This window comes from Semicossyphus pulcher, unplaced genomic scaffold (genome assembly GCF_022749685.1).
Source record: "Semicossyphus pulcher isolate SPU_LCO1_2020_fin unplaced genomic scaffold, fSemPul1.0.p SCAF_26, whole genome shotgun sequence".
NCBI lineage: Eukaryota > Metazoa > Chordata > Actinopteri > Labriformes > Labridae > Semicossyphus > Semicossyphus pulcher.
The window spans coordinates 2,906,032-2,931,295 of NW_027211700.1; the positions used below are offsets into that span (position 1 = coordinate 2,906,032).

General features: G+C 43.5%; 1 protein-coding gene across 1 annotated transcript in view; it reads right to left on the reverse strand.

The window, feature by feature from the left end:
• Positions 1-25,264, reverse strand: part of sorl1 (sortilin-related receptor, L(DLR class) A repeats containing) — a 93,717-nt gene that overhangs the window by 23,912 nt on the left and 44,541 nt on the right. The window contains exons 7-13 of the mRNA XM_069676487.1: positions 14,799-14,900; positions 12,246-12,415; positions 7,594-7,786; positions 7,394-7,511; positions 1,230-1,303; positions 688-776; positions 47-225 (exon numbers count right to left, since the gene is read on the reverse strand). Coding sequence (XP_069532588.1) covers positions 47-225; positions 688-776; positions 1,230-1,303; positions 7,394-7,511; positions 7,594-7,786; positions 12,246-12,415; positions 14,799-14,900 — 925 coding nt within the window. The remainder of the gene's footprint in view (positions 1-46; positions 226-687; positions 777-1,229; positions 1,304-7,393; positions 7,512-7,593; positions 7,787-12,245; positions 12,416-14,798; positions 14,901-25,264) is intronic.

Consider the following 25,264-nt stretch of genomic DNA (forward strand, 5'->3'; position numbering starts at 1 on the left):
GGCTGTTGTAGCGAACAGATCTCTGTCCTCTCGCTCTCCAACCTACCCAGGACGTCGGAGGTGTTGACCTGCAGGATGAGCCAGCTGTGTCTCTGGTCGGCGTAGGAGCCGAAGATGGTGAAGATGGTGCTCTTCTCCCCGGGCTCAGTCAGCAGCTGGTACACGAACACCTCCCTGTCTGAGAACTGGAAGTCCGTCCACGTCTCGCCTTCGTTAGTGCTGAACCTGACGGGGACGTGAATTAAACACGTTATGTTAAGAAGGAACAATAACCAACAATTTAGTGATATTGACTTCTATGAGGGCTTGTGATGTGTTCTGACTTGTGTTTGTCTGTAATCCGTGGCCTCACCTGCACATGAATATGAACAACCTGCACTGTTGTGTTTTATTACACGTCTGTTTACTGAGGACGGTTTATTTACTTCTTCCCTGCTACAGTCTGCTTCCTGTTCACACAATCTGCTCCTGCTGACTAATGAGCACGTCCTCTGGGACAGGTGCCGTTTATGTGCTTCACTCCACAGATTTACTCGTTTAAATGGTTTAAATGGAAGCTTCCAGCCTCACGCCGGCCTCTCAGGGGTTTACGTTTGAAACTGTTCATTTAAGGAGAACAAATGGAGCTTGTATCAGGTTTATTTTGAGTTCTGTGAGGAACATCGTAATCAGGTCATTTGGACTTACTTCAGATGTGTGGTGGCTCCTCCCTGAGCGATGGCCATCAGGATGCCTCCGTGGTCGCCCCATGTGTAGAAATGAGGGCCTGCTAGAGCCTGGACAACAGACGGCACAGTCAACGAACTATCAGATCATAATGCACATAATAGGTCATAAAATAATGTAAAACTTCTTGTTGAATTAGGATGCTGGATTGGTGCAGAAGGATGGTGTTATACTAATAGAACTATCAAACTGTCCATTACTCTAGGTCTTTAAAGCTTAGCAGAACACAAACTCTGACGTTTACATATAAAAAACACGGCCTTTAATCCACATCATTAATAGATTAAATCAATTCATAGTGCAGTATATACATGAAACAACAGCAAGGTTAAGTCAGAGCAAATTTTCACGAGCTAAAACTGCATAAAAGGTCCATAAAGTCTGAGTTCATGTGAATTAAATGCAATGTGACATGTTAAAAGTCGCTTTGATAGACGATCCTTCAGTGACTCATTTTCACAGGCTGTGTTTTTCTTGTCATCTGTGTCACAGTTTGGACTGACCTCCTTCCAGCGGGCTCCGGCGCTGCTGGAGACGTACACATTCGCCTTGTTGGCCAAGTTCCTGCCGACAGATCCTGCAGGCAGAGGACAGAACGGCATTTAACACACACATTACAGGGGTTTTCCCTCAGTGGTACAGACTGGATGTGACCGCTGTTTGTGCTCTCACATATGGAAAACCTGCGAGCCAAAACCATCGCATTCAGCGTGACCTTTGTGTGCACTCACAAATACTTTCCTTTAACAGTATGTTTTATAAGACGGCAGAGCAACAGGAATGATCTGCTCTGCGATTCACAAGCAAATATAATGGATTTAAACATGACAAAGTGGAGACTGACTCATCTGTTCTTTGCACTTTCTTTCTAAAATTAGCAAGAGAAGAAGAGTCTACTGCGACGCCGTATTAGGGCGAAAAACTAAAAGAAAAACTGAGCCGAGGAGAAGAGTAATATTCAGAGAAAAAACTTGAAAAATTCAAGATTAAAGTCGTAAAACAAATAGCAGATTTATGAGATTATGAAGTCATAAGTTTGCAGGAATTAAAAACTAGCAAAACAGGGTTTACAGTTTAAAGTAGCGTTGTATGTTTTGTCCGTAGGGTAACTTCCATGTGTGATGTAACCCCTGGGGCAAACGGGGAGCACAGAAACGTGTATTTCTGCAGCAGAGGGTCGCTCAGTCTTCCTCCTCTATGAAGTCTGCTTCTTGTGTGCAGAGAAAACAGGCTAAATCTGCTCCGAGCTCCGAGCCACGCACGCCTGTGTGAGCAGCAGAGCCAACAGGGCAGAGAGAGACACAGGTGAATCAGAGGGAGGGGTCGCGGCTCAAAAAGGTTCCTATAAACACGATTTTACTAGTTTTTGTTTCTCACAAGTTTATGACTTTATAATCTCAAACATTTGCGAGTTATTTTCTGGCAAATGTACAACTTTAAAGTGGTAATCTCGAAGATCTCAGTTTCGTTCTCTTTGGTGGCACCTATGGCGATAAACGGTAATTGCGGGAGCACACTTCAGATATCCAGACAGTGCTGCATGTGTGACGTCCACGGTCGGCTCCGGTTGTAACTCTTGATTTTCCTGGCTGACGGTCGTTTTCCTTTTCAGACTGTTTGCTTCATCTGAGCGTCGAGTTTGTTTCTTCTTCTTTGGATTTTCACTTCTTGTTGAAGTTGTATCTGTAGTCATCCATCTTTTCTTTGTTTGTTCAGCCATAGTAGATTACTGTTTACTCACAACACTTGCAGAGAGCGGAAAAGCAGCCGCTTAGCTCCGCCTACCCTCTCTGGCAGACCAACCACTGCTGGCTGATGGAAAACGCGTCACTAACTGGGCGCTGCTTGTGATTTGTTCTGCGACTGTTGCCACAGACACTACTATATACTGCAAATGCAAAGGCTGTCATTAGTGGGCCATAGGCTCAGTCACCATTGTGTTATCTCATTCAGTGATAGATGGAGACTTAACAGACATTTATTTAGATGAAATTCTTCGAGATTATATCTTTAAAAGATATTTATAATTCTTTTTTGGGCATTTTTGCCTTTATTTATAGGACAGCTGAAGAGACAAAGGAGTGCTGTCGCTTCTGTATCTGGGCGCCTGCTCCACACACTGAGCTAAACCAGCGCCCCAAAACATGATATGAAAAGTTGAGTTCAAAAGTTTGAACCGTTGGCACTCGAGGTTGTGTAAGTTGTGGTAAATATGGTGTAAGAGTTAAGTAACATTTATCAAACATCAAAGTTTTCACGCTGTAAGCATGACTCTGCTAACAGGCGAGCTCAGTGCATTGTGCAAAAGTCTTGTGAAATTAGATTTTATCACCAAAGTTATATTTAACGTTTTAGATGTTTCGCTGGATAAATAAACATTTTATCAGCAGTTGGTGAGCTACAGGAAACATCAGGGAGTATAAATCAAGGTGTAAAAATGCAAACAAAACTGAGATGTCTGAGTCTGGACCAAAGAGTGCCGAAACACAAGATCTGTAGCACTTTTAATGCCAAAGCCCTGCAGCAAGATCAGCTAATAACGTGCACTCCAAAACGATTAGAATTATTAGACATTTTTCATTGTGTTCAATAATAAGACTTCTATAATCTTATTATGATTTGCTCTCTACGCACCTTTTAGGAAAGAAGTTACTCAATACTGAACAAAGAATATGAGGGCCATAATTCTTCTACAACAGCTTCAAACTTACAATCAATAAGCAGTAATTAGGAGGGTATTAAGGGAAACTGTTACTCAATGACCGGGCAAAACAGTCATACTGAATAAGGCAGTAATAAGTGCTTTATAATGACTAATGAAGAGATAATATTCTTCTCATGTAGAGGCCAATAGGCTATTAGTTAATGGTGAACATGTGTACGATCATTTCAGTGTGCAGTCTGCATGTTCTCCCGTGCATGCGTCGCTTCCCTCCGGGGACCCGGCTTCCTCCCACAGTCCAAAGACATGCTGGTTAGCTTCACTGGTGACTCTAAATGGCCTCTAAAGAGCGTAAAAGGTTGTCTGTCTCTGTGTGTCAGCCCTGTGATTGACAGGTGACCTGTCCAGGTGTAACCCCGCCTCTCACCCGATGACAGCTGGGATAGGCTCCAGCCCCCCCGCGACCCTGAACACGATTAGCGGTATAAATAAATAATGGATGATTTACGACAAAATACCTGCAGAATAATTAATTTCCATCAATCTAAAATTGAAACATTTGCATGCTAACATGCTAAAGTTGAAGCTGCTATTTACAGTACACACACAGAACAATATGAATCTCTTCTTCTATCCGTAAAGAATGTAATTGATGGACTGGGTGATTAACAGCAGCAGTGTCTACCTGTGGGTCAGACGCCTGCTTTCATCTGCAGACATCAATCATCTTAATCAAACCTCTCAGTGAGAATGATTTCTAGAGGTGGAGATTAGAACGACAGGAACGTGGTTGTTGTGTCTCAGTCAGGGCTGTAAAACTGCCTCATAAATGAATTACGCTCCGTCTCCGTGTAAAACAAACTAATGACTCTCATTAAATATCATCACACGAGGAGCCGGAGACTCCAGACGAGAAAACAAATGTTCTGTCAGCGTGTGGATACCAAACTGGAGAGCACACAGTTACTTTCGATTGTTTGTTGTCTATAAGTTCTAACAACAGCATTTTAACAACTCAGTGCTGCACGATTAATCGACTATTGTCTTCCCACGATTAAATAAACATGATCACGACGTTTAAAATGCTCCGCCCGTGGAAAACTGCTGCAAATCAAATCAAGCGCTCCCTAAACTAACAGCCGCTCCACCAGGGGGCGATGGAGAGGTTGGGGGTTCACTTTTGGGGGAGCTAGCGTGTCATGTGATGAGCGCCCACCGTGCAGCGGCAGTTTAGAGTGGAAGAGTAAACAACAGAGACGGGCGGGGAAACAAATGTCTGGAACGGAAGACGAAGATCTGGTCCCCTGAAACGTCCTCGCTTGTTTGGAGGTGTTTCAGGTTTAGGGCGAGTGATGTGAAGAAGAGTTCTGAAACCTGCGTCTGCGCCGCAAAGCAACACGACTAACTTGTTGAAGCAGCTGAAAAAACAGCACAAAGTGCAGCACGATGAGTGTGTGAAGGCCGAGAGGAAGGACGAGCTGCTCCCCGTCCTCGTCCAGCGCCAACACCCTATCCATCCAACTCACAAAGACACACTGAAATTACCCATGATGCACCAAACTCAGGTAGAGAACCTGATTTACAATCTTAGTTATATGCAGAGTTTGTACATGAGGGGCGTCGGTTTAGCTCAGCGTCCACCTGGACTTAATTAGGGCCAGGAGAAAGGTTCAAAACTGGAGGTGGTCTGAGGTCACGCTTCAGCGCTGTTGATAGCAAATATGTTTTGCCAAGATTCAATGTCATTAAATTTGTGTTATCCTGTGCCAAAGAACTTCAGCATGAGTCAGCGTTTCCTCCACAGTTTGACTGCAGGACGAGTGGAGGAGCATTTTCTTTGAGAAGCAGACGCCCAGGTTAAACAAGAGAAACGAAAAAGTAACTTTTTGTTCATGTGATGCCGGCTGCAGGTCATTTTTTATTCTCAATATTTAAATACATTTGGTTCCCTGTTTAGTCAGGTTGTTGTGCATGAAGAATTCAAAGTTACAGGTTTTTAATGCACCAGCAAACGTCTTTAATGTTGTTCATGTTTTGTCTTTTTTTCCTGCTGTTTTCATGTTTTGTCCGATTTCCTCGTGCTTCCTCTTCATGTTGGATCTTTTCATGTTTTTTCTCGATGTAATTCCTCTAAATATTTTGTCAAACATTAACATCTAGACGTTCTTGAGCTTTGTGCAATGTTTTTCTGCTTCGTCTTGGTGCTCTAATGTTTTTTCATGATGTTTCCTCTGGTGTATTCATTCTTACGCTCTGTCTGATGTTCCTCTGCTTCCTCGAGATCAGTGGTTCACAACTCGTCTAACCTCAGAACAGACCGCCACTTAAATGCAGCTACTGTCGGGCTCATCAAGTTTCAAGAATGCAGCTGTAGCTGGGATTATCCAATCAGTGGATACACGGAGCGTGACGTCATAGGAATTTCAAAATAAAAGCGCAGCGTACATCCGCGACCCACTGAAATCAGCTCTGCGACCGACCAGTTGAGAACCACGGCTCTAGGTTTTCTTCTGTTTGCTGTATGTTGATCCTTTAATATGTTCTCTTTATATTTATTTATTTTATTTTAAATTCTTCTGTTGTGCTTTGTCCTGATTCTCTTTTGCTTCGTCGGTTTCAGATGTTTTGTTTTGTCTCTTTTTTTATCGAAGCCCGACGAGACACTGAACTTCTCTTTTATAACATGAAACAGCTGAACTATGAGGCTGCACGATACACTGTAATAACATACAGTATATCATAATATATGTTTATATTTATGTATGAAATATTCTGTTTTTATATTTCTAATGACATACCGGTGAAATGTTTGAGTAGTTTATTCAGGCTGTTGTTTATGTAAACATGTCTGTACAGCGTGTGTGTGTGTGTGCGTGTGTGTGTGTGTGTGTGTGTGTGTGTGTGTGTGTGTCTGTATTCACGAGTGTGTGTTTGACCCGTCGAGTGCCCGCTGGGTGCAACAGCAGTAATTAGCCCATCTGTTTGAGAGCGATAACGAAGCGAATGGTGCCGGCGATTGCCAGTATACACTCTCTCTCTCTCTCTCTCTCGCTCTCCCTCTCTCTCTTTCCATGCCCATTATCTAATAAGAATTTAATTAGAGGGACTTGCTGGGTGCAGAGGAAGCAGACACCGAAGAGTATCAACAAATCAATGCTTTTCACCGACTGTAAGGCGACGAGGAGGTTTGGGACTGGAGGCAGAAACTCTGCTTCAGCAGCAGAGCAGAGGAACTTGTTCCAGGTCGCTCTGAGTGAATAAATCTGTCTGCAACATGTTGGAAAAGTTCTTCCAATACTTAAAAATTATTGATAATAAGCTAAACTTTCGAACTTTAAAACACAAACACACTGAACCACAAGTTTTTCGCACCTTCTCTGCAGTGCGAGCATATTTCCTGTGTTCTGAGCGATACAGGAAGTGGGCATTTACTGAGACTGTCGGAGAGGCAGGTCTGCTCGTTGCCACAGAGGAAGACTCGGAGGCATGTACAGCTTGTTTGCGGTGTAGAGCGAACTTATCTGCCTTATCAGAACAAGAGGAAGTGGCTCAGAAAACAACACAAGCTCGCCTGGCTTCGGCTCTGACAGTGAGATCATCAACCAACAGATGGCACCCAAATTCCCTTCATCTGTCATGACTAAGAGACGCTCAAACAGAGAGGAACTCCTGCCAGAATTAATAAAACATTTATAAAAAGACTTTTGTCCGTCCATTCCAGAAAGTCGAGAGAACTGCAGGAATGAGATTTCACTGGTTTAGGACGTTTAAAAAGGCAGGTTGAAAAGTTTAAAGACACCATCTGTGAAGCAAACAGGAACATTTCAGATATTCAGGAGGTCTAAAAATACGTACTGTGCCTTTAAATGCTCCACAGTGTGAGTTCAAATGAGGTTGCAGGAAGTTTGGTACTCATAATAGAGTCATCCATGACTCAAACTTGTCTCAAACTCCACACAGCAGCTTTAAATAAAGGTTTGAAAACATGAGTGATGTGTTTCTCACCTGTGGCCATGATGAGACCCGGTGCAGAGTCTTTGGATAGAATGGGCATCCTCCTCAGCTGGATGTTGAACAGCTGGCTCCAGCGCTGAGCCAGGTGCAGAGAGCAGCCTTTACCGAGCTGAAACAGAGAGGAGAGTCCAAGGATTAAACACAGATCACATTTCAAACACCTCCAGTATAAAAGAAGGCTGTCTGAGTACCTGGCAGTCCACAGTTCCTCCCAGACTGTCTGCAGCGGGCGGCTGCAGCAGCTCCCACGTCCCTCCTTTGTCGAAGGTGATAACGGACCTCATGTTGTCCTCACTGACAGAGCCGTTGATGAGCGTGGCGATGAAGACTCCTCGCAGCCCCTCCACGCGGTGCAGGTCTGCAAAGGGCTCGTTGGCAAAGTACCTGAGACACAGAGGGGACACTTCCTCATCACCAGGGTCAGGGAGGAGCCACAGCTGCTTCACAACAGGAGATTATGTTCTTTAAGTCTTCAAGGTGCTTCTCTTATCGAACCACCAGTCTGAAAGCCAAAGACTCTTTATTTACTTTTGTGCTCACTTCCTGTTTTATTTTGTAATCCTGGTGCTTGTGTATAATGTCTATCTTACTTCCTGTCATTGTTTATTTTCCCGCCTGTTTTCCCCCGACACACCTGTGCATTTATAATCAGTCTGAGCTGTTTCCACCTCCGCTGTCAGACTGTCATCGTCACCTTAGGCGGGGAACACACGACAAGATAATCTACTCCCAGAGGAAAAAAGATTCTGAGCCCGATTCCTCCGTTCAGACAAAAGTCAGCAAAGTCCTGATTTTTCATACTTCTGAAGATGATCTCTCCAGATGTTCCTGTGGTGTGAGCGAGTGATTTTACTTCCCCCAATCTGCTCGGAAGAACGTCGGGGCCGCACTGATTTCAAATATTAAACATGTTGTGTGGGGGGGAACCCCGAGGACAGCCGAGCACGCTCTCTGTGGATCGTCACGTGGAACCAAACAAGAGCCAATCAGGAAGCGAGCTGACTGAAGGAAGAAGCACAACAACCGCAGCCATGGCGACAAAAGCAAACGTGCAGCATAAAGTAACATGTACCGCCCGTGTTCACGCCGTCTCCACCACTTCATCCACAGTTTGTTCTTTTTTCTTCCTGAATTTTCAGTAAAAAGTCCCAAAACCATCATCACCAATTCTTCCTGCCCGTCGTCCGCCATGCTTGTTTACTCTAAAGTCTCGTTTGACCGCGTGAGATTTCCAGCTGTGAGAGTCGGACTCTGGTTGTTGGTGAGTGAATCTGTTATGCCCCTTTCCCACCGAAATTTAGCACGGGTTTTTCAGACCTGGGAAGACCCGCCTATAGAGGCCGATTGCCTCTTTTCCCATTGCCAGTGAAGTATCCTCCTGTCGGTCTCTTTTCTGCTGCGTCACCGTCTGACGTCACAAACGCGCCGGAGACAGGCTTAGTAAACAGTGGAGATGTTACGGTGGTTAGGTCTTTATTGTATCTATCACTCATTCAGTCTGTTTATCAAACTCGGCGCCGACAAATCTGGAACGATGTTCGAGCGCTGCTCGGACGGAGACGGGGGATTTGTAGCTGAGATGACGAGGAGTCGCAGAAGTAACTGACGGAGCGTAGCATCGCACCGGAGAGGGGGAGGAGATTAGCCTGTCGACACGGGTTTTGTGTTCCCATCAATGCTGATCGGAGCCGAGGTGATAATTACCCGGGTCTACTGCAGAGTCATGTGACCCGGGTCTGAATGCCGATTGTAACCTTTCCTACTGAGCAAAAAAACGCGAGTGTGAGTGGGTTTTTTGACCAGTGGGAAAGCGGTGTGTGGTGTGCTGTTCGGGTCATGTCGTTGCTCTCCACACACGACAGGAACAAAACTGTTCAATCTGTCATTACCTGCCGTCGTGTTCGGGCTCTCTCACATTTTTAACACCTGCTGACATTTTAAACATCTCTCAGTGAGGACCAAGTCGCTCGCCTGGTGTTGAACTCAGTTTGGATTTTGTGGATTTGCTCTTATTGGATTATTCTGCCCTCTCTGACTGCCTCACTGTTTATGATCTACCAATGTTAAAGTAGCTGGACTCTCTTCTGCGTCTGAGTCCCAGTTGTCACAGTATATTTGCAGCTACAACCACAGAATATTAAAGAGCAGTGTCAAACTAATGTGCCATAATTCCAGCTTCAATGTGGCTTAAAAAGGATTTTTGCTGATTCACGTCTTGCACAGAGCTTTTTAAACTCGCAGTAATCCCGCTTCATGTTCTCCTCTTGGCTTTAAGAACACTGGAGGGCAAACACACACGGATTAAAAGCATCAGCGTTTTGAAATTACAGCTGCAGGAGGCAACTTCTCTCCGAGCGGAGAGACAAACACACACAGATAAACTTAATTACCCAAAATGATGCGGAAAAAAACGCCTGCTTGCTTTGAAAGCACGTTTGGAACGGGATGCTGTGTTTGCATAAACAGGAGGCACAGGAGGATCCACAGCTAATTTCATGAACAGAAGACACAGTGTCACACAAACAGAGACACTCATCACCGACACAGAGGAACACCTGAGTCAACACTGTGACTGCGGCTGCCAAGACAGCACAGCGTCTTCCTGATGTGATTACGGAGAAGACGGAGCAGAGAAACAATGAATACGGAGCGGAGGGGTCAGACGGAGCGCCGGCGTCACATCAATAAACTGTCTCTGATCAGATAACGGAGCATTAATGGTCAGTGTGTTTGTTGTCGGGGCTGTCAGGTGATTCTGATGGGAAGTGCAGGTCTGACTGTGAGAGAGGCACCTGGGGAAACTGCTCAATAACAAGCACGTCTGCACAACAGATTGTGTTTCTTGTGATTATCTCTCCATGTTTCCGTCAGCCGTCCACGTAGCCACTTCCTGATGCCTTGTGTTGAGTCTACTGACCAATCAGAGACTGTGTTCCTTACTTTCCACCAACAGGAGGCTCTGTCATTAATGTGAGTCACTGCTGATATCAAAGAGTGTTTGTGCACTCTGCAGGCGCGCAACTGGATTTTAGTACAGAAAGTGTTCTGGTCTCGGTTTGTAGTCCGAGTAATACTGACCAATCACGTATCAGCAGGCGTTGGTGTATGCAGGAAAAACAAAAGCAGAAGCAGGCGGAACGTGACGACGGCTCCCATCAGCGTGATCTGACAACGATTTAGCTTCTTATGAATCTCTATAAACACACTCTGCATGCTAACAGCTAACAATCTGCTCTAAAATCAAACATTCAACTACGACAAATCTGCGTGACGCTTTGTCACGAAAGCTGATCAGCATTAAGATTTCCCGACCTCCTGGAATGCATCACAAACGATGGCTCCATGTTAAAGTAGTTTTCTTCTCCTCTTGAGGACAGACCTGACAAAGCTTCATGTTCCTAATCTTCATCATGATGTTGTTATTTCAGCAAACTGAAGAGCCGTTAATTAAAGTCGATCACAAGAAAATCTGTTTCTGTTTCTGTAACGATGCAGCACGCGCAGAAGGAAGTCATTTACCGCTGAACGCTGGCTGAACCTGAATGCCCGAAATGTTCGCCGCTGCTCCCAGCTGCATATATTGTCGTCAGAGGGTCGTGGATCGGTTCCCGGATTGGAGAGATAGTTATCGCCCTGTCTCTTATCAATGCTGTTATACTTGCTCAGCACCCAAAATAACAAGTAGAAATGAATAAATATAATAAATAATGTGTAGATTCTCCCTTACACATAAAGTATGACTTTACTTTTCAGTTTTTACATATTTTATTTGCCGTCTTGTCACAGAAATCAACAAGAAGTGATGTGAAAAGACAAACCTCTCGCTCAGCCAACAGATGGCTTTATTGGAGTGTTTGTCCCAGTCGTGCACAGTGGAGGTTTAATGTGTTACACAGAAAAGAAGCCTCTAAATGTTGCAACTTGCATCTCAATTTTTTTTAAAAACGCTGCTGCAAAATCAGGCATTTAAGGCTGAAACAAACACAGACAAACCCTGCGAAGTCCTGGAGGGACTGATTACTTAAGAGGGAAAAACTACATTCAAATAAAGCATAAAAGTTCACTTGTGACCTTTAAAATAAGAGTTTAACAAACAAACCAACTAAAGCTGTTTATGGAGAATGTGACTCCATCACAAGGGCCCTGTCACTCAGAAGTAATCGATCAGATTTCAGATAATGGATTGTTCAAAAGAGAAAGAGATTCAGAAATCATGTTAGATCCTGGAATTCACTTTTGTTTTGGCATGTGTTGTTCGGAGGGATTGGGATTCTTTGATGGAAAAATCAGGATTATCCTGATCCCAGAAGAATGTCGGATTCAGGGTCTATTTTAGGATTTGTTTTGAGTCATAGACTGTATAAAAAGATGGCCGACATGACAGCTCCCTAAAAGTGAAGCCAAACCCTCTCTATCACCCCCTGCTGACTGGCTGCAGTATAGCTCATAAAGCCCGCCTCCTCCATGTTAACAGATGGGACATGAGTCAAACTATAAAATCAAAATACACGTCAAATACATTTTTCTCAAACATGGTTTCTGTCATCATAGTTAGTTCTTATCATGCTGATTTATGTCCAAGTGTTCATTTTTCTCACAAGTTTACTTTTAATGACTTATTTGATGCTATAAAAAGGGGGTGTGGCCTCATGATTGACAGCTCTGTTGACAAATCAGGCTCCTGCAGCGTTCTGTTCCAGAGTAGCAGAGTAGAGGAGGAACGGCTTGTTTTGCTGGTATGTTCATACTAATCTTTGATTCTAACCTGCCTACAGGTGTTTGATAAATGTTAGATAGTGTGCACGTGTATATGTGTGTGTGTGTGTGTGTGCGTGGGCAGTACCTTATCAGTGTGTTGCTGCCGGAGCCCTCAGGACTGTAGTACAGAACATTCTCCAACGACAGGGAGAAGGACAGGCCCTGCGTGTCTGAGATGTACAGGTGTGTGACGTTGTTCAGGTGGTTCACACACACAAAGACTTGGTCCTCTGACGCGTCGGCGATGTAGTACTCCTGACAGGCAGAGAGGGAAGGAGGAGGTCATCGTTACGTCTCTGACATACAGCATGATTGATTAGAAGATAGGAGGAGATGTGGAGATATCACAGCTGAAAACTTGTGCTCTGAGCAGTGAAGTGAAGTGTAGGTGGTTCTTCCAGCGAAACCAAGGAGTCGATTGTTTCAGTATTTTTAGAAATAAGAAGCTCGATGTTCAGATGCAGTTTTCTGTGAGTGAGGCAGAGCTGGGGAGGAGACAGGACGAACTCTGACTCATCTCTAACTCCAGAAAAGATCCAATCTCATGATTTATACCAGCTGCACAATGCGGTTAGCTCTCATCGCATCTCAGTTTTATACTGTCCACCAAAGCAAACAACACAACTAAAGACCTACAGCATGAATGCATCAGTGATGTTGGGAAACTAATCTGTGGAAAATAATTTAAACTTGAGGTTCACCGAGTAGCTTTTCTGCACCTTGCAAGTGTTGCGAGTAAACAGTAATCTACTATGGCTGAACAAACAAAGAAAAGATGGATGACTACAGATACAACTTCAACAAGAAGTGAAAATCCAAACGAAACTGAGATCTTTGAGATTATAACTTTAATCTGTTAGTTTGAGCTGTAGGCTCTTATTATTGATCAATCAACAACTTGATTCAGCGACCTTTGGCCTGAGAGAGCTTCAACCTGTGTCCACTGTAAGATTTAGCTCATATAACTGTCCATTAGCTCTGCACGATGTGAGCGATGTGCGATTACATTGTTCAATATTGTGATAGCATGAAGTGCGCTAAATATTTAAGTGCATATTAGCTATGACCGATGGTTTCTATGTCTATCTGCTGTTCTGCATGTTCTGCATGTTTTACACAACACGTGTGTTTGCTACAGGTCCCTCCTGAATCCAAAATACATCCAATAAGCTGTATTTTCTTCACCTTTAAGTGCCAGTGTCCTCTAACAGCTCCTATTTTCTATTCAAAACCAGTGCAGTCCAGCGTCTTTAACACAAAACGGCCTCCAGGGTTCCTACACATTTTCCATGTCAGAAGTCCAGACGTTTACAGACTCACATTTCCAGACTTCTCAGTAGACTTTTCAAACCATGTCTGACATCGAAGTGCAAATAGGTAGATATGTATGTAAATAAATGGTTTTAAAATCCAACAAGTCCATCTTAACATGTTACATTCTGACAGAACACACAACATGCTGTGTAGCTTACTCACTGCACTACATCGGCAGCTAACAGACCCATGCTTCAGTTCATTATCTGGCAGTGGTACTGCGGTGATTAGCTTCACCAGCTTTCTACACTTCTAGCTAATGTTTGCTAGTCATTTGAAGGCTAGCATGACTAGCTCAAATTCTCACAGCTCATCATTCGGTGCGTTGGCGGATTCTTGCTTGTTGGTCTTGGTCTACGGTGCTTTTGCCCTTTCATTTAAATGACTTACAATTGCTGCCTCCCCCATGTTGGAGATGTCGAACAATTTTAGACAAAGTTAGTCAACCATGCTTTATATTTGGGATTTTCAAGCCAGCAAAACTTGCAAGTCCCCACAGACATCAAGCTCGCTCTGGCCCGCACTCTCACACAGTCCACATTTTGGCTGTGCTTGCTGTCTGCTCCAAACGCGATGCGTGTATGATCGAGTTATATTTAGAAATTCAGAATGTTATATGTAAAGAACTGAAAAGGGCTAAAAGTTTGGAAACACAAATATTTTTCCGAACTCTAAAATCAAATTCCATACTTTTCCATAATGCCTAGGAACCCTGGCTCTCTGTGTCAGCTGTTTTGTCGCTGCGCTCTCAGATGACAATAGTTAAACTTTAGGAACGCCGCTGCGCTCATCAATGTGACTTCTCCCTCACCGACCAATTAAAATCAAGAAGGGGCGGGACTTCTGATATCAACAATTTCCAGATGTAGAGCTGCTGCTAACGCCAGGACACGATTCCTTTCATTGTTTTAATGTTTTTCTTGTTAAATTTCCTTCAATAACAGCAAATATTAAGCAAACAGAGCGATTTAAATCAGACTTAACCGTCACTACTGAGGGAAGTGGAGACGAGTTTCGTAACCTAGCAACAGTAGGCACTGGTGAGAAGTGCTCTGATATCAAACTGCTTCTGAGATCAAACCTTTGCGTGTGGTTTACATGAAGCTTCTACCACAACTTCCTGCAACCTGCTTTCATATTTGTTCATACCTTTAGTTTTGTTTTGCCTTTGTGGGAAACAAATAAACTAAAGTCATAATTTAGCTTTAAATCAGAAACTCTGTGATTCAAGAATAAACTGGTAATGAAACTGAGTCTACTGATGAGGCTTCTATAAAAACATCATTACTGTGTTAGTGCTGCAGTGTATGTGAAAGAGACTCACTGTGATTGGATGTCGGGTCATGAACTGGGCACATTTCATTGGCTGGCGGTTGTAGGAGACCCAGAGCTGCACAGATGAAGGCTCATGGCTGCCAAACAGTTTCTGGAGAGGACACAGAGACAGAGAGAGACGGCACAGTTCAGTCAACCAGCCGTCATCTATGTCAAACACTTGAACATTTCACAGGCAGAGCGTTTGTTTCTCTGCAGCTCCAGCTTGCAGAATAAAAATACTGGCAGCGTCTAAACCCCCCAAAACAAACGTGGCATGATTATCATTCATGATGCAACGGGACAGAGATGCTGATGGACCAGAGAGCTGGACCGCGCTGGACCACGCTGTCCCCAGATCAGCGAGGTTAAAGACTCGGGTTACACAGACTGTCCTAATGATGTTTTTCTGTCCTAATATCCCCGCAGAACAAAACCCGACAGCTGAGTCAGACAACATTAAAAGTCCAGACTTAAAAGGACTCCCAGTGGGGTACAATAATCTTTGTGTGTGTGGTGTGTGTGTGAGAGAGAGAGAGAGAGAGAGAGAGAGAGAGAGACAGAGAGGGGGGGGGGGGGGGGGGACTCGGAGGACACGTCTTCATTGTCATTACAAATGCATTAGGCTGCTGGCTGCTGGAGGGAGAAGAGCTCTGATCTTTTATGATTGACAAGCGTGTGCAGACCAGACAGAGCAGGCATATTGAACATGTCTCATGTCTGCGTGTGTGTGTGTGTGTGTGTGAGTGTGTGTGAGAGTGTGCAGCTTCTGATCAGATTCCTGGGGATATACTCTGATTTGGTTTTGAATCATGACACATAAACTACCCACCATACACATGAAGAGAGTAAACATTTAACAATTGTTTTAGGACCCATCGACGATAGTCTCACGACGATAAATCCTCTGGGAGCAACGGCTAACGTTTCGGGTATTCCTGTTCAGCCAGCGTTTAGCAATAACAACTTCCAGCCCAGACTTCCTTCTCCGTGCGCTGCATTGTTCACAGTCCAGTCAGCAGCTCGAGAAGCGACCGTGTGTTCAGATCAAAGTGAAGGTAAATTCTCCCTCCAGATGTGTCTGCTAAATAAACGCTGTCATCTCTTGGTTCGTCCCATCCCCCGGAGGAGCGCCCGTCCATCTGCGTGTGCTGAGTCTCAGTCTCACTGTAAACAGGAAGTTACACAGAGGCTGCACTCTGGCTTACTGCAGTGGGATGAAGCCCAAACAGAAACAGATTTTCTTGTGATCGACTTTAATTAACGGCTCTTCAGTTTGTTGAAAGAACAACATCATGATGCAGATTAGGAACAACATGAAGCTTTGTCAGGTCTGTCCTCAAGAGGAGAAGAACACTACTTTAAAATTACAAGTTTGTTGAACGCAGGGCGGAGCCATCATTTATGATGCATTCAAGGAAGTCGGGAAATCTAAACACTGAACAGCTTTCGTGACACAGCGTTACACAGATTTGTCTCAAGTTGAATGTTTGATATAGAGCAGGTTGTTAGTGAACTTGCTGCAGATTTCTGTTTAAAGAGATTAATAAGAAGCTAAATCTGCTTTTGCTCTCCACACGGCTGTTTTCCCTGCATACGCCGAAGCCTGCTGATACGTGATTGGTCAATAACTTTTGGACTACAAACGTACTACAAACGGAGTGTTTAACCAATTTCAGTTCAACAGAAGAGAACCAAACTGTGAGACTTTTTGATGCCTTATTCACCCACAAACACCACATTAAGTTCAGACGGCCGAGCAGCTCTCTGAGATTCATGTTCGATGGTTTCTGGGTCATGAACCCACCACATCCTTCTTCCTCCACATCTACGGCTGTGAACGTTGTAACCAACCTTCTGTTGTCTGTTTCTTTCCTATGCTCGATTTTCATGATCAATTTCCAACTTCATTAAATTCTATTTTATCTCAACTTTTATTCTAGTCTATAATCATAACAACAAGGGAGGAAATGTGTCTCTGAATAAACCAGCTCTCTGTGCGTAATAAGGCTCTCTGTGCTCCTAATTACATCGCCTTCACAGTTTACATGCTCTCTCTCCCCGCGCCATTTCCGTCTCCTCCCTCGCCGCTCTCCCAGCTGTAAATGTATTTTGTGATGTTGCTAACAGAGCGCTGAGATGCTTCATTATTTCACTATGGATTAGTTCAGACCACCCTGTTCGACGCTTCAGCAGCAGCACCCTCCAGAGAGGAGGAGAGAGAGAGATAAAAAAAGATAGGGAGAATAAAAAAGCAGAGAAACCAGAAAAAAGGCCGTCAGGGAGTCGAACAGAGAGAGGAGCGAGCAGCTTAGAAAGAGAGCTGAGCTGCACATCCACGATTCAGTCTGTTCCTTCAGTTCAATTAATGTGCCGGCTACATGAATACAAAGAGCCAATAACAGACATGTATTAATGATCTCATATCAGCCGTTATGTCTCTGAGCCTCTGATAGAGAAGGAGGCGGTTTGATAGCATTTAATCACATCTGAATCCAGTATTGAATCTCTCTTTGAATCTAATTAGGTTTCACTTTTTACATTTGCAAGTCAGGAATACATAAAGGAATAATAAAGTTCTTCGTGGGATCCAAATGAAGTGGTCGGGCTGTCACGGTGCCAGAATTTCAAACTTCGATTCGTCTTTATGAGACATGAAAGGGACCTCACAAACCTGAGCCTACGCTCGCGTCTGCCCGGCCTCGCTGGTCACTGGTTGGTGTGAATAGAGGAGTCTTTTCAATCAAACAAACACCCCACAAGGTTTGTTTACTAAATGTATATCACCGTTTTCTTTAAATGCATGACTATTACATTCATGGCGCTCGCTCGCTTCACTTCCTGTCTAAGTCGCTCGACCACAGCTGCTCTCTCTCTCTTGCTTGCAGCAACTTGGGGTTGAACATCTGACTGTAGATGTTTTTGTGCAAAAGTGCAAAAAACTGCAGTTCCTCGAGTGGCCACTTGAGGCTCCAGAAACCAAGAAATAACATTACAGCAGATGGGAAAATGCCCATTTCTACAGCAGTCATAAACATGTTTACAGCCTGGTACAAAAATACGTTTTGTTAAATAGCTTATTTTATTGTTCAAGATAACTGTACGGGGTGGGGATTTTTTCATGCAAAGTTTGGACAAATAATTTCTCTATGTGGGTTTTATGGAACTTCCTGTCCGTGCAAGAAGTCTGAGCTTTTCGATGAGTTAAATGCGAGTATTATTGTCTTGATATGTTTTTAGCACTAAGCAGGTATACTGTGCTCACTATACCTGGCTTGTTAGCCTGTTTAGTGTTTATCAAACATGTATTTATTTGTCAGCTGCATAGGAGTCGGGAGTTGTTGTTCTCTTCCCCAAAAAGATTACAGCGGACCGTAGTGATGAGAAGATCGGTTATTTTATGTTTCCCAGTACGTGTCGTTCACCTGCTGCTATCTCACCGGGCAAGCGAGTGGCGAGTCCGATACTTCTTTAGTCTGATTAATAAACACCTGCAGTCAGTTATTATCACAAACAGAATCAGAAGAAGTTAAACGAGCTCATTCACGATCTAATGGATCAGACACAGACTGTTTAGCTCTCCTCTCCAGCTTTGTTGTTATATTATATATATGTTTTTTCCATTAGCATCTTCGCTATCGTGTAGCGAGATAGACAGCTGGTCTTGAGAGACATTGAGGTGTGGGACAAAGGAGGTAAAAAAAACTAATTTCTGTGAAAATATTTAGTTTTGTTTTGACTTTAACTTTAAGATTCTTAAGTCTCAGAGGTACAACCAAACATTTACACACCTTTTCTACCAATTATATCAGTGAGCTCATTAAAACATGTACAACCTCCATTCTAACAAACCTCTGCTTGTTTTTGCCTTCTTGTTTTTGTGTGTGTGTGTGTGTGTGTGTGGTTGTGCGAGCCTGTGTGTGTCCCTTTGGAAGGATTTGTTTCCATCCTTGAGTGCCTGAGCATCCCCAGTCTCCAGCAGAGCGTTTCAGCCTTTACCATTCAGCCTATTGATTTATCTAGTGTAGTGCCCACATTGGCTGTGGTGTGACGTGAAAGCAAAGCAGCAACAACACTGAAAACAAAAGGAGGGAACGGAGAGAGGGAATAATGGAGGTGAAGCCCAAATAGTAGAGAGAGAAAAGGGCAGAAATACTCTCATTTTAAAGGTCCCTGTTGTAAAACAATATTATAAATACAAGCAGAAATATTGACTGAATTATTTTTGAGATTTGTTCCGTCTCTTTGCCGTGTATAATCAAGGCTTTCAGGTTAGTTTATGAGTCAAGGGGAAAATGGGCAGGAAAATGTCTACGATGTATTTTCACATGTAAGTGGCACCGTGATTTGATATTTTTCCACCGAGACCACAGATTGCACGGCGACGGCAACTGTAAGTAAGCTACACATTCCTCACGGTGCTCGTGTTCTCTGAAACTGATCCTCTGAAATCCCTGAAATGAGACGTGGTTTCGAGCCTCGGATCAACTCCGCCTGGGTGGCAAACAGACTCAATTATAATAGATCTGAATAAAAACAGTGTTGTTCATACATTTATGTTCCCTTAGAATTAACTATGAAATACTGTTTGAAGTCAGAGCAAAAATGCAACAGAGGTTAGAACAGGACATTCTCCGCTATGCGATGCTAATATTCAGCATCAACCAACGCCTAGCAAACCAATTCTGATATTCCTCCCTGTCAGCTTTAATTTGGTAGAAAGAACACAGCGCACTCATCCCCAGTGTTGTACATTTTTCCCATCTAAATATGTCATGATGTGTCATCTTCACAACACAATCTTGTTCCTTTCTCTTGCTGTTACTCTGCGGTGCAGAAATATATACTGAACGTACCCATTAAGTCAGACAGTTTATCAGAGATGTGTGACTTTCTGACACGTACATTAATTAAAAAGCAGTTTTATTTCCTCGTACAACTTGTAGAGATGACATCTAATCTCTTAAGCGTGGTTACAGGAGTTCCACAGGCTCAGTCCTGGGCCCCTTTGCATTCTGCTACTCCTGCCTGGTTCTGTCTGAAGCCCAAATCAAACAGTCCACGATACAGTTCAAAATACAAGCAATGCATTCCTGTAAGTGGCCGAAGGGGTTAAGAGACGTCTGCAGAATCAGACCCAGACATCCAGGTGAGGATGTCCCAAAGCGGCAGCTTGAAAACAACATGACGGCATCCACACAAGAAAAGAACAGATGGACACTTTATTTATTTAACGCAATGCAGTGTAGTAACGGGAGACGGAGAGACGGCCTGTGGCTATGAATCAGGTGGGAGAGTCCAGGCAAGATTATCCAAGGTAAGGAATACAGATATTACACAAGTAAAGGTGTAAAGAGAGTGAAATGGCGCTTTTACTAGACAGGCTCCTGCCAGTACAACATCAGAAGTACTTCCTGATAAACAAGGTGGTCCAGGTACTAATGCAGGCATGGTTCTTTTCTTTAGACTGCTACAACTTCCTCCTACCTAGAGCTCCAACGTAAGCCACAAAAGATCAGCAGCTTGTCCAGAATGCTGGCAACCTTCAGTGTTGCGATGCATGTGCAGACTCGGGACTCGCCTTCTTTGCATCTTCAAATCATGGTCCAAGGAAGATCTCAAAGGACTGGGTGAACTCTGACATCTTTAAATCTGGGCCTATTTTTTGTTTTGGAAATGTTCCAGTAGATTGCTTGAGCTAACAGCAGCAGCAAAACAGGATGTAATTGCTGCAACGTAATCCCTGGGGGCAACAAACCCGATCAAATAACAGCAAATAAAAGAGCTTGTTTTGCCACTGACAGCATCAGACTGTTATTTTAAGAGTTAATAACATCACGGAAATGAGGCCTACAGAGAAATAGACCTTTTTGTGAAAGAGTAAGAAGTTTTTATTTAATCAGAAAAGGCCATTACATTACACGCCTCTCTTCAAAGCAACCAGACTCCATTGAAAAGTACAGCAAGTTAACGTTGCAGAACACAGGAGTTTCAGGTCTACCACTTCCTCAATCTCTTATTTTTGTGTTAAAGAAATATTGTGTAACACGCAGCCATCTTGCAGGTCACAGCGGTACCTAAAGTCATGGTAAAGTGCCATTTGCTCAAGCATAAATACGGCAAATTCCTCTCCCACGCTATTTTGGCATTTCAGCTGCACACACATATGTCTTCCAGGATTTATATGAACCTTAATATTTCCTTGTAACCCACAAGGCTGCGCAGTAAGAGCTCTACGCCCACATAGTAAACAGCTGCAAGGTGACAGTTGTTAATGACTGGCCCAGAGGAAGAGCACATGTTCACTGTGGCTGTTCTTCTTTAAAGGGGTGACATTTTATTTTAACGAAAGGTAGCCGCACTGACACCGAAACAAGCTGGAAATGTCACAGGCCAAACTCTCCGGGGCAAAGTGCCTTCTGCTGTACAGTCCAGCCGTCTCAGACCTTTATGTGAGCTACAGTTTATGCAACGAGGCTCCCTGTCTGCTCTAACCAAGACTATATCTCAGGGATCATCTGTTACATATTCATGACCTACTGGCCTCGTGCACCTCAGGCTATGTTGTTATTCAGATGGGCTTGTAATACAGCGTCAAGCCAGCACGGCTTCTCTGTTAGATCTCTGTTCAAGAGGATCTCAGGTGCTTATGTAGACGCTTTTATATAAAGTGTTTCTGTCTTTAAAGAATACAAACAGAAGAAAAGAGTTTCCCTACGTGTACTGCATCCACAAAGCAGACCCGCCTGTTCTGTTCAACATAAGTTAAGTAAGGGATAATGTAAAGTTAGCAGGTTGTTGTAGCAGAATGGAACCCCCACAGGTTTTAGCAGGACCCCGTTTCTTGTCTCACCCTGACAGCGTCATTGACATTTTCTTTTCCACCATCTTTAAACGCTGCCGTATCCTGTACTGTGTTCTGCTTCAGTTTTGTATATCTCTCTGCCGTAGCTTCAGTTTTTGTGTCTTTTAACCTTCATCACTTTCTCTTTGCTGTCTTTGTCTCTTTTCTTTTTCCCCTCTGTAACCAAACAAACAAACTTTCAGCGGATTGATATGACTACACTTAATCCTCAGGATTGCATCCCTAGCAACGGTCTGTTCTTCATAGCAACGGTGTGCTATCAAGAATAGCCGACCTCAGAATGCAGTGATTAACCAATCAGAATCAAGTATTTCACACAGCTGTGTAAGAGGATGTTTGAATCCCTCCTGGATAATCCTTCATGGTTGTAAAGTTAAGAAATAATGGTCAAAGAAATAACGTGTCGTAATTTCTACATCTCTTCAATCATCTGTCAAACTTTTGAGGCTCTGCTGCTCAAGTTCTGCTCCGAACCTTTTGATGCCTGAACTACATTGAGATTCAAGACAGATATTCAGCGATATGATGATTAATCATGAGTCGAGCAGAGTTTCAAAGTAAAACATCAAAGTGAATCCGTTGAAATACGGCCTAATGCTTAAAATTCAAGAGAGGTGCAGGAGACAACCAGCACAGTTCGCCCCCGGCCTCTGATGCTTCTGTACGAAGGTTTAGAATGATTGATTTATGGCACAGAAGCAACTACTGTATATTATTCTGTTACACTCTTGTTAGCATCACCTCAAGCAGCAGCTTTGTTAAGGAAAAAAGCTGTGATTAACCCACTGTACACTCCCTGTCCAGCACTAGACTGGAGGTGGACTGAGTTTGTATTTAAATGTTGAACACAGAGGAGAAATTAGTAGCTAAAAATACAGATGTTAATGGACGGGAAATAATAGAGCTGACCAAAATGTTGCTTTGTATCTGCTGGATGTACAGTGTAACAACATTGTAATACTTACCATATAATAATGATAAGGTATTTATATCTTTAAAGAAGTATCTCTAAAGTCTTAGAGGTCCAAACACGGTTTTACTGTTTGTGTTCATCTAAAAGTCCAATGTTTCTTTTTCTTTGCATTATCACTTGTTTTCAGTTTCATCATCTGTAAATATCTCTCTTAAGTTTTTGTCTTTAATCTTTTCAAGCCTTAAATAGTCTCTTTAGATCTCGCTCTCGGAGCGCATGAGGCTCCAGCAAGTTCAGCCGATCTGATGACCACTTTAACACTAGTGTTGGTCAGGTAACATGCGATTTCAGGCGCGTTAGTACGGACAGGGATTAGTTCTGAAATGGTGCTGGAATACTCCACTAAACCCAATTCTAAAGAACGTCAGGGAAGGAGCGCTTCCTGGACTCTTTGGGCTCTTTGGATAGCGTAACATGTAGCCAAGAAACTAACTAACCTAAATGCCTTTATTGTAATGGCATGTAAAACCTAGAAACAAACTCAGACACGTTTAAGCAACACGCCTTCGTCAGGGAGTCAAACGACCCAAATCATTTTCATTGTTAAACGCTGGTTTGAAATAAGGACGCAGTAGTGTGAGCGTAGCCTGTGAGGCAAAACCCAGGGCAGAAAGAGTTTATTAATGTGAGCAGATATTTAGATGCACTGAGGATGAACATTTCTACATTTCCCTCAGCTCTATTTAGTCTGAATTATGCCCCCCTTTAAAGACGTTTAACTCAAACTGAAACTGTGAGAGTTGGAGGTAAATGATAGGAACCACTTTCACTATTCAGCAGCCGCAGAAAAGCTGCAGTAGCAACTTTCGGTGTCTGAACATGAAGCTTTTAACAGCGGCTTACATCTCCTGGGAATTTCCTGTGAAATACCAAAACACAGAAGAGGACATTGCCAGGAATTCTTCGCTGTCTGAGGGACTAAACTGAAATGTTTGAGGAAGTGCAAGTAAACAAAACTTCAGACACTTGAAAGTATGCTGCGCTATGACGTGAGGAATCATTCCTCCTCCAATCCCCACTTCCTGTTTTTTTTCTGTCTGTCTCCGACTTTCTTCGCGGCGAATCTGTGATCTAAATGAGAAGGAATAAGGCTAACAGATAACTGTGGGAAGAAGGGACGGGCCTTATCGACACCCCCATTACATCTTCTAAGCCAGTTATCTTCCCGGGTCTCCTCTATGGGAGAAAGGCTGGGGTCTTTAAGGTCTGATTAACACTCTTTTCCTCAGGATCCCTATTGTTAGATAAAACTCTCCATTTCTGGCTCTTTAATTAGCTTAAGCAGCTTGGTGCTGCCAAAAGCACTTGTGATATTCCATTATTCTAATCCTATTAGTGCAAAGACAGAAGAGCAGAGAGCAACTGAGGCTAGAAGAACCATTCTTTTTATAGCTAATGAACATGGCAGAATATATAGATAGCTCTGCTAGCAGAGGATACTTGCATGCTGTAAGTGGCTAATAAAGCTGATACTGTGTGACAGGTCAGTCTGTATCTGTTTCATTCCCCTCCATACACAATCATTTCTGCACACGCCACAGAGGCTGTGTCTGCGCTGAGGGCAGTGCTGGTGACTGGTCTCATCTTCTCTGGAGCTCAGACAGGAGGGGGTTCACAGACGGGTCAGTCGCAACAACTGCAGGCAGACGCTGCTCTGTAACGCTGAGAAGGAACCTGTGTGTGTTTAAAGGACATGAGCTGTCCATATAATGTTCTAACTGTGGACTAACCGCATCAGAAGACCAAACCAAACAATTCAATAGCTGCACTAAACTCACATCTCTTTTTCATTCAGCTAGGATTTATTCCTTTGAGTCTACTCACAACAGCCTGCACAGCTGTGTTGTCTAATGTTCCCCACATGCAGCAGCACTGACGGATTGTTCTAGAAAGGACCGTCTCTGAGGAAACACAACAGAAATAAAAACCCAAACTTCGTCCAAGTGTTGGCAGGATTATTTGACCCCTGGTGCTCTGAGTGTCTCTGTCTTTTCCGTGTCAGAGAGCCCCTGATGGATCAGTATCAGGTCACAGACTAATTTGAGAAGGTTTTGTTCTCCGATCTACATTTTTGGATTTGATATGATTTAGCACAGAGGCTCCGTCTGTTCTGTTGGTGGGGACACATTGTAAGAATAGGAGCTATGAGAGTTATGATCTGTACTGAGGAAATAGTTGGGTGCTCGGCTAATCGTCAAGTAATGGGTGAAACTGTACTTCATGTCACATTCACCCTTTAATACACACATTCAGACACTTATTCAGCGCCATGCAACTGTCTGTGTCACACACATTCACACACCACAGGATGTGCCTCCAGGAGCAATTTGGGGTTCAGTTTCTTGCCCAAGGATACTTCAGCATGTAGACTGGAGGAGCTGGAGATCTAACTGCCAACCATCAGATTGGAGGAAGATCCACTCTACCTCTGAGCCACAGCAGCCTCAGTATAGGTATCAGAATTCGTACCGAGAAAGAAAAAATGATACAGGGGTGGGAATCGCAGGGTAACTCACGATATGATACAATACAATACGATACGATATATGATACGATACCAAACGATATGTAGCGATAGCGATAATATCACGATACAACTATTCTGTGATAATTGATATATTGGAAGACAATCATATAC